At 39.4% G+C, this 15,148-nt stretch overlaps 1 protein-coding gene across 1 annotated transcript in view; it reads left to right on the top strand.

Annotated features, from left to right (window-relative positions):
* Positions 1–15,148, top strand: part of ARHGAP10 (Rho GTPase activating protein 10) — a 138,622-nt gene that overhangs the window by 101,954 nt on the left and 21,520 nt on the right. Inside the window, exon 19 of the mRNA XM_059843966.1 lies at positions 1,800–1,950. Within this exon, the coding sequence (XP_059699949.1) occupies positions 1,800–1,950 (151 nt within the window). The remainder of the gene's footprint in view (positions 1–1,799; positions 1,951–15,148) is intronic.

The raw sequence follows: 15,148 nt of genomic DNA, 5'->3' as shown, positions 1-15,148 counted from the left end.
GAGCACAACCAGAGCTTTGTCACTGCCTGAGAGTGCTGCTGTGTCTGTACTGGGGAGAGCCAGGTTGGACAGCTTCCTCTCTTCTTTGTAAACATTTTGTTTTTAGAGAGTTGCTGTTTTGGCGCTCTCTCGTAGTCCCTTGTTCATAGGCATGTGAAGGAGGGGGAGACACTTTTCCTAATGCTGGGATGGGGAACTTCAACTTAGAGCATTTTTGCCTCCACCATGGCAGCATTCACTTACTGGAAAGGAAGGTAATGTTTCCACTGGAGCTTTCCAGTGCACACCATACATGGGCTTCTGGCTCTCTGCTGCCCAGTTTTGGGAATATCATTTCTCCACTGTTTACGTGGAATATGTCCTTTCTTGATTATTTTGTACCAGCACAGTCTTTTACCTGCCAGTACAAAAGTGATGATTAAATGGCTGTAAGTCAATGCATACATGGGATCTTGGGTCATCTTCTTCCTACACGGTAATATTCAGGGTTAGCAGGCCAGGATATGATGGCATTTAGAGTCTCTAGTACTTTTAACTTGGTGTTTTGAGTGCCTTACTACAGGATGCCTATGACATTATTTCTCACCTGTCTGGCTTTTAGTGTCATACTGCACCTGACACATGCTGTTATTATCCAGAAATGTGTTATCTGTGTTGTCCCTTTATAGCTTCTGCATGAATTTCTACTTTTAAAAAAGCTTCCCCTTAAGTATTGATTACAGCTGTCCTCTGCCGCTTGTCCTTGTAGTAAATATTATAAAGTTGCAGAGCACAGGAACACCATACACTGTTTCATTACATCTTGTTATATCACTGTGTTGCACTGCTGTGAGGTGCTGTACAGACACAGGGGTTTTCTTACACAGCTCCTGTTTGTGTTTTTCTTTATCTGCTGCTTTGTCTTTGCTGAAATACATATGAAGCCAATTTGTTCATGCCATGATTGCTTGTAGAAGGCTGCTGGTAAATTGCATGCCAGCACACTGATAATTTCTAGTAGTAAATCAGCACTGTAAGACTGTCCCCTTCGTGTGACAGTTAAAGTGCTATCAGGTACAGTGAATCTATGTTGTTGGTTAATTCAGAGAGAAATCATGTGGTGTTCTGTGAGGAGTAGTGATATGCTGATGGTTGTGACTCAGAAGATAAAATGATGACAGCAAATGCAATCCTTTTTATATGCATCTTTGTGAATGTCAGTATTTAATACAAAATTGTCTCAATATGTAATAGTTAACAGAATAAATTCTCTGTGTGGTTTGTTACTATGGTATTTCTCATTAAAAACCCCTGCCCACAAAATTTTCCACTTGCTTTCTTCAAGAGTGTGGTGTTTCTTTAATTAAAATGGCTGATATAATGATATCACAAGCTTTGAAAATTAAAATGGGTATTCTGGAAAAATTACAGGTTTTAGCTAAAGCTATAAAGCATTTTGGTTACTGGTTCCTAAGTTAGTATCTTTCATTTTCTCCTTCCCCTCCATCTTAGCTGGTAAGGGTAGCTGCAAATGTTTTGTGTTTGAATTAACTGATTGGCAGCTTGGTAAATGTGTAGGCAGTGCTATTGGTTATTTCCATATTATATTTATCTATCTATCTATCTATTTATTTATTTATTTTTAAAGCACTCATTAAAAACCCACGGCATACTCCCATACTTGAAGGAATGGATTTTTTGGCTCCTGTCTGTTTTGAATGAAATCCAAAACAAATGTTGTTTGATAATGGTTTACAGTTGCATTGCACAGGTTGCTCTTCACGATAAATAATTAACACCCTTTGTGTTGTTGATTGCAGATTTTCAAAACCCTGCCTGATGCTACTTTCCCTGAGCCAATCTCTATGTCAGTATCTCCTCCAAATGCCCCACCAAGGCAGTCAAGAAGACAAGGACAGCGTATTAAGAGGCCTCTGGCTGTTTACAATCTCTGCCTGGAGTTGGATGATGGTAAGATGTTAGTAATAATTTCAGTCCTTGCATCAGATGGGCTGTGTATCCTATCTCCAGGAGGTGTTTTCATTTCATGTTTCATTTGTATACATGTGTGGATGCACATGCATGCTGGTTTAATTGCCTTGGAACATGCAAAGAAGCAAGGAGAGCTACAGAGAGAGGACAGCAGGGAGTACTGTCCTGTGACTTATGTTTGAAAGTAGGACGGACTGTCTTAAATATTCTAAAATTCTAAAAAAGAAGCAGCTCCTGTTTCTTTGGGGAAATCTCTTTGACCTCTACTGAAGATTACATAGCCATAAGATAAATGGAGAGAGAACTAAAATTAAAGCAAATCTTTTATGAGAAGAGCTAATGCACTTTACAGTTAAATTCATCTGGATTAAAGGCTCAGGTCACCACTGCACTGGAGAATACCACTACTTCACTTGAATCTTTAATACCTTGCTGTAACTAGCAGTAAATACTTGTCAACTTGCCTTACCACTGAAAAGCAATGGAAAAAAAAAAAAGAAAAGTCTTCCTTTTGTGTGGAGTCTGCAGTAGCAACATACAGTGAGGCAAAGGGTGGATAATAACATCTTATGTATCCTGACTGTTGGCCAGAACCATAATAATTTTCCTGAGATTTCATCGCTTGGGGGTACGTACAGTACTGAGGAGGCAAGTCAGGGCTCATTTTGTGTTACAGTTTTTCTCCACCCTATTCCTTTTCTCTCTCCTAATGTTTTTTGCCAATTGTCTTTTCACATGAAGAGTCATGGGATCAAGGGACAAAGTCCAGTAACAGTAAGCGAAAATAAACAGGAAGGATTTGGAATCACGCAGTAGTAAGAGATTCACTGGTGAACTGTCACTAAATCAGTGGTTAACAGTGGTTGGTTTCATAAGGCAAGAACACAAATACCTACAACAGGTGTTAAGTGCAGCTTTTAGAAATAAACTCAGGACTGTTTGTAGTTTCAAAGCCAGTTTTGCAAAGAGTCAGCAAGAAATTCAGCATTCCTGCCATGAGATTTGATTCACCAGAGAGATACAAAATCTGTGTCTGTCTTTTCTTGCGTCAAATGTGAAACTAAATGCCTTGACTAGAAGAAGTTTAGGGGTATCTGCTTAAAAAGCTTAAGATGTGTTAATTTGAATAATATGCTCCCAAAAGCTAAGAAAGCTCTTGAGCTACATCTGCAAAAATAAATTTATCCTCATCTCAAAAACAAAGCTAAACTGAAGCCACTCACAGAGCTGTTCACATCTTATTTTGAATGTGAATCCTAGCAGGACCCAAGAAGTACCACAGCTTCTCAAATTCCATGGAGCAAGGTGTAAACTGAGGAGTTGACTTTGACCCAAACACTGCAGATGAAAAGCACTTGGTGGGTTGTTTTTATTCTGAGAGCCAAAAATACCGTGTTACTGTTGAAAATTGCTATAAAGACTCTGTTTTGCCTAAAAGCAGTCCATATTCTTGTCTAATTTGGGCATCTTGGCAAAGAGCTGGGATTGTTAAAGGCTGTATGTAATAGTTACATTTCATGCAGAACCTTGGTGCGTGTCTGGGAGTTGTAGTGGGCTGAACTGCAGAATAGCCTAATACATCAGGGTACATATTAAAACCATAGTGAAGGCTGGACTGCTGCAGGTGAAATTTCGGAATCTGGCAATAACATTGCCCCTTGTAACTGCTGAAAAAATATCCTCTGTGGTCTGTAAAGCCACTGCCAAAGGTAGCAGGATCCTCAGGCTGTTGGTAGCTGCTGGCCACATGCTAATGGCTCTTTTCCTTGTTCAGCCAGCCCGCTGAGTCAGGACGGTGGGCAGTAGTTGGGACAATGGCTCTTGGGCTCCTGTGCCATGCACATGCAGTGCTGCAGTGCCTCTAGCCCAGCTGTGTCACTGCATGCTCTGAGCCACTGTCCCAGTGGCTGCAGGCTGTGTGGATCAGCCAGGCTCATGAATTATCTGGTCCCTGAGTAGAGCTCAGTGCCTCCAAATACACTCTGTGGCCTTCAGTTGCATTCTTCTTTGGAGAGGGGGTGAAGGAATAGAAGTGAACCTGGGCTTCATTCCATATTTACCTAGTTTCTTGGCTAACAAATGCATGTTTTATAACTGCTCTTTGGGAGATTTTATCCTGTGTGTGTTTTTAACAGGAAATTAAACATTAAACCCCTTCCCTCCCCCCCGCCCCCCCTTATTCACAATGGCATGAGTTAAGCACCCGGCACAAGCCAGTGTTTTGTATTTCCTGGATATGGCAAAATTATCATAATCTTGTTTTAAACAAGCAGCTGATACATATTTATATGTAAATATATTTATAGACAAATATATCTCTAAAGTTATGGTAATTGTATATAAATATTCTCTATGCCTTGAAACTAGAACTATGTCAGAGACAAAATCTCTCTGTGCTGGAAAACTTCTTGAGTGTGTTTCTTTTAGGATTGTTATGCAAACCAGGAAATTGTTAGAAAAGCGGAAACAAGTCTTTAGCTATCAGCTGCTCCAGGGAGTTAACAGGCTTCAGAATCCACTGCTTGAATTGGAAATGCAGGGTTTGGGCCAGGTTTCTTTCTAAAAGCACGTTTGCAGTCGAGAAGCTTCTTGACTGCACAGAAAATGTATGTAGCAACCACCCAGAAAGGGCTGTAAGATATATAAATATTGATAGATATAATAGCTGAAGAACACACACTACGTTTGATAAAAATCTTTATTTTGCCTTCTAGTAATTAGCTGTACTGAATTCTGATAGTGCATAGATTTTCCTTCCTTGTACATGGCAATTAGATGATTAAACCTATTTGCAAACAATCCAAGGATTATATTTACTACCATGAGGATCTTTGTTTCCTGAAAGACCAACTTGATTCACAGATGATGCTGACTGTTTTTCTTTCAACTTCTTTCTTCTTTGCTCTGTGGTAAGCCAGGTACTAAATTTTCACTCTGAAGTTTTTTGACATCCTAGTTTCTTAAGTAGAACTGGACCTAATGGGGAACTCTGAGCTACTTTCATATGTGGCCTAGACCCAAAGTTCTTGTTTCAGCAAAATGCAGATTTGTCTGAAATTTACATTAAGACCGTTTCCAGAGTTTTTTAGCCTTCTAAATGAAGATTTGGGATTTGTTTTTTGGTGTTGGGTTGGTTTTCTTTTTGATTTGTTTGTTTGTTTTGGGTTATGTCTTTGGCTTATTTTTTTATAATGTTGGTTTTGGTTTTTTTAATGTATGGAAATTGCTTTCTTCTTTCTCCCTCACTATCTGAATGAACTTTATAGTGAATAGCAATGCAGAAATTCCTGTGACTTACAGTCTCAGCTATGTACAAATGACTTTTCATTGCCTCTCTGTCTCTCTATGCAGATATGGAAAGACTGTTAGCTAGAACTGGAAGTTGTTTATCCTGTTCTAACATGTCATTGGGTCTTTATTTTCCATTTGGGAAGTCAGTATATATCAGAGGAGATTGCTGTTTACATTTCTCCTAGAGGGCAATGCAGATTTAAAATTTTGTTCCCTTACAATTTTATTTAAATTTTAATGTACCTTTCTTGTCTTGTAGCAAACGCAACAGGTTTGGGAATTCTCTTGTTGGTTTGTTGCATTCTTTTTCTTGGTTTTTTTTGGTGCCAGAGACTTAGAGATTATGAAACAGTTTTTGCAGGGCTGTTAGAGCAGTATGGGAAGAAAAGTCCTGTGTAAGGTAGGCAGTGTAATGCAGTCCATCCAGGATGAGCAGAGAATCAGCACAAGTTGCATAAGTCACACCTGGAGTCAAGAAATGGGTCATGCGTAGCACTTTGTCCAACGACAGAGCAACTTGTTTTCTAAACAAACCACAATATACATCTTAAACCACAGGGCCTGCTGATGCCTTATTCTCTTTGAATACTCTCTAGGTGCCAAAATTTCTCCTTGGCACATACATGGACATAGCACATTAGTGTCAAAGGGGGGCTGCATTGTTCTTTTTGTAGGACATTTGAGTCCTATCCCCCCACTCTGGAATCATATGGGGTGTTTTTAATAGCCTGCTGCTGCTGTAAATTAAATACTATATTTATAGTGATTTAGAAAACAGATTCTTCTGCAGAATTTGAAAAGAAATAGAAATTAGAGCTGCTACTTAACCCTTCAAAACTTTGTGCTAACTTATATTGCCCTTTGAAGTATTTCAGGACACAGTTGTGAATGGTATGTTAGCGTTGAATAGAAGTAGCTGGTCTTGATTTTTTCGTGGGGATTGGAGTAAGACAGTGTTGTAATTTGGGTGATAAATTAATTTGCGTGAATTACTGTGTCATTCAATTAAATTACTTTATCAGAGTAAAATGTGATATGTGTAATGGCTAGCAATATTCCCTCTCTCTACTCCCCTCCATCACTTTCTGTCCAAACACAAGTAAAAAAATCATAAACTTCATTTGGAATTACTGAACAGAAAACCTGGATGTTAGAGGAAGCCGTGGACTTATAATGAGACTGGTCTTAAGGCCTGAAACAGCCCAGAACTGCGAGGTTGCAGGTGTGAAACCTGGCCTTGAACTCTTTCTATTTCTGAATTTGCTTGGAAGTGTTTTTGTAACCTGGCACATAGGAGGGGAAATGGAAAGAAAGGCAGCTACATAGGCATATCAAAAAGCCATAAGGCCCTGCAACACTTGCTTACAAAGCTATTGTTAACAGCTGAGCAGAACACAGTTATGCTGTCACAAAATAAGTGCACCAATGTTAGTCATGAGGGGAAGATCAGGATGGCTGCTGTTTGCCATGTGGAATTTCAGACAGTTTGTATTTCATCTTGCTGCAAGAGTAGCTCCTGCAATTCGCTGTGATTCATCACAGCTTTTCCCACCTGATGGCTCTGAGTAGGTTGTGTGCTATACAAACTTAAGTCTTTTTGAGCTACTGCCAGTGAAGGTGAAGCTTTTTCTTATGTAATTGTGGGTCCTACTTTCCTATCAGAGAGTTGGCTTCTGCTTGGAAAGCTTTGGGTCCATAGAAGGTACTTTTTTCCCTTTTTTTTTTTTTTTTTTTTTAAGAGATACAGAATAATTTTGGTCCATACTTTGCATGCACAATATACATTATATGGCCATTTTATTCCTGTGAGTAATCTTTTTGCTACAGTCTACTTGCTGCGCTGCTAGCAAAAATCGAATTTGTGTAGTAAACATCTCCTAAGTTTTTCATCTCGTTGAATGAGGTGTATCAGATCTTCATGGTTGCTGTGAGAATTGCCTTAGTTTCATTGCCAGTGCTTGTCTGTTTTCAGTGTATGAAATGTGGAGGCTGTAGAAATGTTCAAAGTAAACACATCCACGTGTTCACACACATGCATACAACAGGGGGCAGGGAAAGGGAACTTGAATTGACTTAAAACTAGAATCTGAATTGAAAGAAGGAACAGGGAGTGTTCAGGAGAATGGGTCTCTTTTCTTGAGGCCAGACATTGTTAAAAATCTCTGACCTCCTGTAATAATCCTTCATCTCTTTAATTCTCTACCTTCTGCGCACAGACATACAGGGGCAGGTAATGCTGTAAGAAGGCCAATTTGGCATGTAAAAGCCATTAATCCTGGGCATGGAAGTCACTGACATATCTTTACTACATGCCAGCTGTGCCCTCGCCAACCTCTACTGGTAAAAGTAAATTCTTTCACCCAGCACACAAGAGTGTAAGTAGAACAAAGACTTCAGCTCTTCAGTCATCTTCCTATGGATGAGAGCATGCATTGCACTGAATTAGGGGATTCCTCACATGCTCTTGCTTCTCTTCACTGGTGACAAGAATAGCAGAGATCTTGCAGAGGAGAGCTGGTGAACTTTTTATAGGGCTGATATGCAAGTTAGAAAATATTCCTCTTCTTGTTTTGCTCCCACTCTATCAGAGTTTTTCATTCGGTCAGAAAAAAATGTCTTCTTGCTTGCCCATTAGCTTCTGGAAGTCTTTGTCCTATTTGCTCCTCTTTTCTTTTGAAAGTTGCACTTAGTGCAAGGTGAATTACATTGCTGTCACTTCTTTTCTTCCCAGCTGTTTTTGTGACTTGCTGAACCAACAGGGAGATTGAAGGTGTTCTTAGGGGAGATCAACAAACCTGTCACCTGGATGTTCAGTTGAAAGAACTGACAAAACTTCCCCTAAGGGCTGCTTATCTTGTTTTCAGTAGTTTTTTTAACAAGCCATAGGTATCCTGCTTGACCCATTCCTCTACTGAAGTCACTCTGATGGCAAAAGGAGAGAGGTGAACAAAATGAGGAAGGAGGCACAGCCAAGTGTCAGCAGCATAGTGAAAATATTTCAGAGTGGCTTTCTTGTGAGACACCCATCAGATACACAGTGTGGTAGCAGTTAGTCCTTGTTGTTGGCCAGGTTGTGGAATTACTGGTGAGAAACTTCTTTTAGGAAGTCATAGGAAGTGACTGCATGTGTAGCAAGCTTAATAGCAAGAGAAAGGGAGACAATAGCATGATGTTATCCCTGTTTGACAGCTCAGGGAAAGAGCTTTTGAACACCTTACCTTTTGGGTGTGGAAGCACCCTTACAGATACAGCTCCCAGCTTATTGGTGCCTGAATTGCCAACCAAACAGAAAAGGCAATGGAATCATATTTTCATGGACTTAGAGTTGTTGATAGTGTTTATGAAGTGCTCCTGACTTAGGGAACTTTTAGGCCTGGTGATTGTACCCCTTCTTGATCTGCTCTGGTTTTTCAGAGTTCTCATGGATTAGACTAGAACTGTTCCCTTGATTGTTTCAGTACAGACCTGGACCATAGGTTAATGTTGCCTGGACTGGTGGAAACTCAAACTCAGTGCTACCAGAAAAACTATGGAAATGGTGGGACAGTCTGTTTATCTTACTATTTGTCAGGATTTTCAGGAAGTAGCTTCTGCTCATCGTTGAGTTTTTCAGCCATGAAATTGGTTGGCATCTGGCCAGGCTGGTAAGGCTGGACATCATGTGTGGTTTCCTGCCAAGCCAGCTCCTGCAAAAATGAGTAATTGTTGAGTTTAGATACTGCTCTTGTTATCATGGTGTACACAAATCAAAAGAGGAACCCCTCTGCAGGGTTGTATCTGATTTCTGTTGTTTCAAAATTTAATTATGTGATGTAAATAACATCCCAACATTGTATCTGTGACTATCTTGAACTGTTTTTCCACAGCTTGAGGAATAAATGGGGATTCTTTACCCATTTTAGTTTTAGCTTGCTCAGTGAAAGGCTATGTGTCTTGGATTTTATTGATGTAAAATTATCCAAGCAGTGTTTCTTCTGATTTTGAAAGATGGCCTGCAGTAAGGGGGATATTCATTGAAATAATTGCTTAATTTTTCAGGTTAATTGTTTAAGGATACCGGGTAAGTGTATCTCTAGAAAGATGCTTGTTAAAAATTGAACTTTGCATTTTAAAAATGGACAAAAAAAGTCAAAAAGGAGAAGGCCAGGACAGAATTATGGTCCCCAAATTCCACTTGCCTCTAAATAACTTGCAGATGAGCACATTTCTTTCCTTTTCCTAACCCCAACTCAAACACCTTGTGGCCCTTTTAGCTACAATTCTTGAGTTGCATCATCCAGTCTTGAGGCAAATTCTGTCTAGCTTCCTTCTTTACCTGATGTATCTGAACCATTATGGAGTTGGGGAAAACAAACTTGCTACAGGAAAGCTACTTTGTGCCTAACATACACATGCTGCCACATGCACACATTTGAAAAATATATCAAAGTTGGTCTTTATCTAGGAAAAACTGTAGTCAGCTCAAATAATTGTGTTAATTATATTGTCTGAGAGAAAAAAAGTAGGTGGAGCAGGGATCTTATTCTTGCTGCATTTGTTCTGTGTGACAGCATGAAACATGGGAATGTGGGTTGTCTGCTGTCCATTTGCTCTGCTGGCTTGAGGCTGGATGAGTCTATGATGTCTGAATTTATGTAAGAACTAACAGCATACCAGGGCAGGGCTGCATTGTATAGGGTTTGCTACACTCTGGGGTTATTAATGGGTACTTTTGGATGATGGAATGTGCTAGCACAAATCTATTTTTCTGAGTTTTTACAGGAATTTGACCTCCAAAATACCCTTTTTCAGGAGCACTGAAATAACTCTCTTGTTTAGTGTTATCATTCACTGTAGTTACTTTTTTAACAAAATAACAGGTTGCTATTAGCTTGCCATCAAGCTTTCACCTTGATTTGGAAACTGCTTGTTTAAAAAAGCAGTCTCTGTGGTCTGGAGGTAATAAACAATTGACCAGTTTTAGTGGCATGACAAATGAAAGTACACAGCTTAATTTACTGAGAAACAAATGACTTGGCTTCATTAATTCAGAAAACTTTTTTAAAGTTTGAAGAAATAGAAGACTATCTGAGTCCCCCTGGTGTTTGGTGTGATTTACCACAGGATGAGTGGCATGGTAAACAGCGAATAAAGGGGACAGCCCTGCATCTAGAAAAGGCTCTTCTTGACTGCAGATTCCTCTGATAACTATCACAGAAAACTTTCTCCGATGGAGTTACTTCTAGCTTTCCAGGAATGGCTGAATCTTTTCCAGACTAGTTGGTACATCGTTTCATGGGATCATTTAAAGATTTATTAACTGTGTGAGGAAACTCTGGTTATGCTTTTTGTGTCTGTTTTCTGTAGATGCTGAAGATCTAACACCTGGAACTAAATCCTTGCTTAATCAAGGATGTTTATGATACCAATATTTTTTCTATGTCCCTGATCTATTAGATTCCTATTAAAATGAAAATATAGAACCCATAAATTAATGTAAGGGCAAAACTACTTTCTACTTGGTTAACTTCTGGATTATTGTGGGACATGAGCTATTGATGGGGAAGGAATGTTTGTTGTCTCAGAGTGGGATGCAGCTGTGATGCTGATGGGGCAGGACCGATGGCTGCACAGCAGTTTAGCTGCTGCTTCCCCACCTCCTAATGCAGAAAATGGCAGACTTGAAGGTGGCAACAGGGATTTTGCAGCATCTTTAACCTACTCTTCTCAGTAATTGTCCCCATCATCCCTTGTCTATGAGTCTAGCTGTTTGTGTCAAAGTTGAGATGGATTTTTATCCTCTTATTTCACCATGATTTGCCTATGCAATTCACCATTTAAAACATAAATGACAGTTCTGTTTGGTGTATTCTGTGTACCCCAACAGAAACAGTCTCATATTCCTCATTTACTTCAGAAAAACTCTCTTTCATAAACTGTGTTCATTCTCTGGTTACCCTTATACTGTAGACATTGGTTGTACTGTTGACATTGAAGATTAGTCCTGTTTTTAACTTTAAAACATGTAATTCATCAGTTTACTTAAGCTGAAGTTGGAAGAAAACTGTCTCTTAAGCAAGTAACTGATAGTGTTAGCTCTCCGCTTTTCATGGTCCTTAATACAAATGCTTTTTTCTTATTTAGAATTCTCAGAGTAAAGTAAGGATCTGATTATTGACACTGCCAAAGTATTTCGGGGTTTTTTTTTTCAACTTTGGATGCCAACAAAAAAATATTCTTAGACTAGCCAGATGGAAAAAGGAGAAGGAGAAAAAAAGGCAGTGGGGAGACATGTCATGCTCAGTTAGGTAGAAGCTTAGTTCAGATTTCTGGTAAGGAGGGTCTGAGAGCTTTTACTATCTGAGGATCCTTCAGATAAAAAGCAGAAGGAATTGAGGGTTCATGTATTTGCTAGAGAAAAGCTGGATATGAGGTTGGTGTTAGTCTGTGCTGGTACTTGCGGACTATCTGTTATTATGAGAAAGGGTGACACAAGGTGGGGAAGGGGCAAGGAGGAAGGATATTTGGGTTAGAAACTGAGGGGTTGGTAGTACCAGCTAGACACACCAGTAAATTGTTAGGATCAGCCTAAGATGTTTGTTATTTTCTAGATGGGGCTGGTCTGAACCATGAACAGCCATAAAGACAGAGCAGAGGGTGTCTGTTGCAGAGGCACAGTGAAAGCTCAAAGGCTTGGATGAGTGTTGTGATTAGATCAGTGAAACAAGAAGTTAATCTACATGACAGTTTAAAAGGATCCATGCAGTCAAAAATTTAAATAGTATGCAAAAGGTGGTGAGAATGTGAAACAAGTTTTAACTCTCTTGATAGTAAAATTGGATCTTACACCTATTTGTGTAGGATGGGGACATGAATTGTAGAAGCAGCTTGATGGCAGCTCTAGAAAGATGGCCAAGCTGAAGGCACTCAGAGCCTTCCCACAAATATGACGAAGGGAAGGTGAAGAGTTGATGGCTGGAATGTTGTCAGAAATTTGTGAGATGTCATACAGACTTACTGCTTTTGTACTGAGAACCCTCATGTCCTTCATCTGTTCAGGCTCTCTTTGGCACCCAAAAATGAGTGTAATATGAGAGAAAAAGGAGGGGGATTGACGTTTTTAGAAGGAGAAGGTGAAGGCACCAAGAACACCAGACTGTATGCTCAAAGAATAATATAAATCAGCTTTAAAGGCAGTCACATCTTGCATGTTTTATAAGGTAGGAGCTTATTAGAATTCAGGTGGTAGGAAAGAAGAGTAGGAAGTTTCTGGAGCTCCTCTTCGAAAGGACCTGTCAGTCCAATGTGGCAGTCAGCTTTTTCATAGCAGTGGGAGACCTGACAATGCTGCTCACTGGAGAACAGTGCTGGAGATAAAGAGGAGTGAGAGGAGAGAAATAGTAAAAAATACTGGACTATCAATATTAGGAGCCCCTGACTTCAGAGGTAAATGGAAACCCATAAAGCTGATTCAGTTCCAGCAATGTCCTTAACTCGCACTTAAAGAAACAAAATATGTCAAAACTTAAAAGGCAGGTCTGTATCAGCTTAGGGTCTTTACTGGTTCTGCAAAGGAAACAACAGGAAAAGGGCAGGGGGTGGAAAAAGAGGAAATAGCTAGAAGTCAATGTATGTTACAAGTTGTGAAGAAGTGTCAAAAAGAACTTAGTTGTGATAACCAATGTGTAATCAAGCAGAGATGTTCACAGGTAGGTCTGTTGCTAGGTGAATATTTTGAATAATGCAAAGTCATCTAACTTGTCTGAAAAAAGGTCTCTGGTCATGGGGCTGTATATCTTGGCAATGTTAATTTTTAAAACATCTTGTAGCTTGCGGAAGATGTTTCAAGCAACTGGAGGAATGCTGATGAAGTAGCAGTATTTAGAAAGGTAAATACAAATCTTTGACAATATATTTGCACATGGGACAAAGTTAGGAGAATTGCAAATAGTGACAGGCAGTAGGAGTTGTGGTTGTGTGCTAAGCTGCACCCATTCAAACAAAACAAGTGTGGTTGTATTGAGAAACCAATGTACAGATTTTAGAGGGAAAATGTAGCCCAGAATTACAGAAGGGAGCAGCACATCCTTAGAAACAATGACTCTGCAAAGTCTGTTTTAGTGTTCAAGTCTGTTGATTGGTCACAGAGGCCAATCAACTCATCATATTGTTAATTTACATTAATGGCTAAAACAAGTGCCAGCCCTGGATGTACAAACGGGACTGATGAGTAGGAGTAAGCAGTGGAATTAATGCTTAATGTCATTCTGATGGAACCACGGCAAAACCCATAGAATCACATCTGATGTAGCTTCTTCAGAGAGAACACTGGGAAATTGTGACAGCTTTGTACAACAGGTATGTGATTCCAAAGCTGCAAAATCCCTCCCAGTAAGAGATTTGGTGTAAAACATAAAAAGGAGATCACTGAAATACTGTCACACAGCACAAAAACCTGATATGAGGGGTAATATAGTAATTAGTAGTGCATATTACATGGGTCATGCCTGAAACTGAAAATAAAGCCTAACAAAGTGAAGGTGCATGCACTGATTGGCAAATCTGTTAATTAGTAACCAATTGATTCTTCATTCTCTTTATCATCTGCTGATGTTTTCAGACAATGACTATTTGGAAGATGTAGTTTGACCCCAATGTGAGATGGGCATTAATCAAAAGCAGGTTATCAAGCTGAATGAAGAGATAATGAGGCACAGTTCTATTGCTTCTTCCTGGTACAGGAGTTACTATAATTTCTGAAGTTAGCAGAACTTTTGGCACTGACATACAGGTGAGGTCTTTGTGCTGTTGCAATCATGGCAATTACCCTGTATTTTGAGGATTTAAGTTTGGAGCATATATTGGTTTTTAATCATGAAAATGTGCTGGATGGTCATTAGTCATCTGTATTTGCTATTCTACAGAATTGCGTCTTCCTGAATAAAAATATTGTTTTACTTTACTAAAGGAGATAACTGAAGACATCAGAAATATAAAGTCTCTTTGAACATGTTTTTAGAGGGTTTTTACTTAATCCTGTAGACTTAGCAGGCGTTTTCCTGTTTAAATACCTGATTTGTTTTTAGTGTTCAAAACTCAGTCTTAGTTTTGGGAGTTCAGTGCAGTACAGATTGTGAGAAAACACTGGCTCAGGAAGGAAGAAGTAAAATTTGAGGAAAGATTTAACACACAGTTTAATTTAAGATAATGTCAAACATAATTGCCTGTATACTACAGTCTCCAGTGTTGACTCTGCTGTGCGTGACTGAAGTGTTCAGTGTTTGGGGGTTTTTTTAACTTCTGTGTGTTCTGGGAAACAATTCAACAGAATATCCTCTCCTTTCTGTAAGGAGGTGCTGTGAGCTGGTGATATTTGTGATATTAAGAAGCATGTTCCTTTCAAATGTGTTTTTGTAATGCTAAGTGAATTGTTGAGGTAAATGTGGCCTTCTATATGGTATATATAGTTTGATAATCTAGACTGTGCTACTACTACTGCTTTGAAAGGAAGTTGGGATAGATTAAAGGACTTAACTCTAGTTCTAAGGAATTTATGAAGTAAGGTTGCAGTACCACTGTCTGATCTCTCAGATGTTTATCACTGTGACACATACATACATCTGCAAATGAGATGTAATGAATTAGTTTTTACCTGACACTCCTGTGATTCTCATGTTATGTAAATTTGAAGCAGCAGCACCACGGCCTTGGTGCAGTGGGGAGGTGCCAGGTGAGTAGGATTGGGGCACAGTGCAAGTGCCTCATTTCCCCAGGTAATGTTCTCCTCCTCAGAGCATATCACACTTTGGTACTATGGGCTAATTTAGATCCTTAAATTAGCAGCTGCTTGGGGAGAAATTTCAGGATGATCACTTTTATCATTTCACTGTTTTCAGTTGTATGTCAT

Source organism: Haemorhous mexicanus, chromosome 4 (assembly GCF_027477595.1).
Source record: "Haemorhous mexicanus isolate bHaeMex1 chromosome 4, bHaeMex1.pri, whole genome shotgun sequence".
NCBI classification, from domain to species: Eukaryota; Metazoa; Chordata; class Aves; order Passeriformes; family Fringillidae; genus Haemorhous; species Haemorhous mexicanus.
Note: the sequence above shows the minus strand (reverse complement) of the source record. Positions and strands in the feature narration are given on the sequence as shown.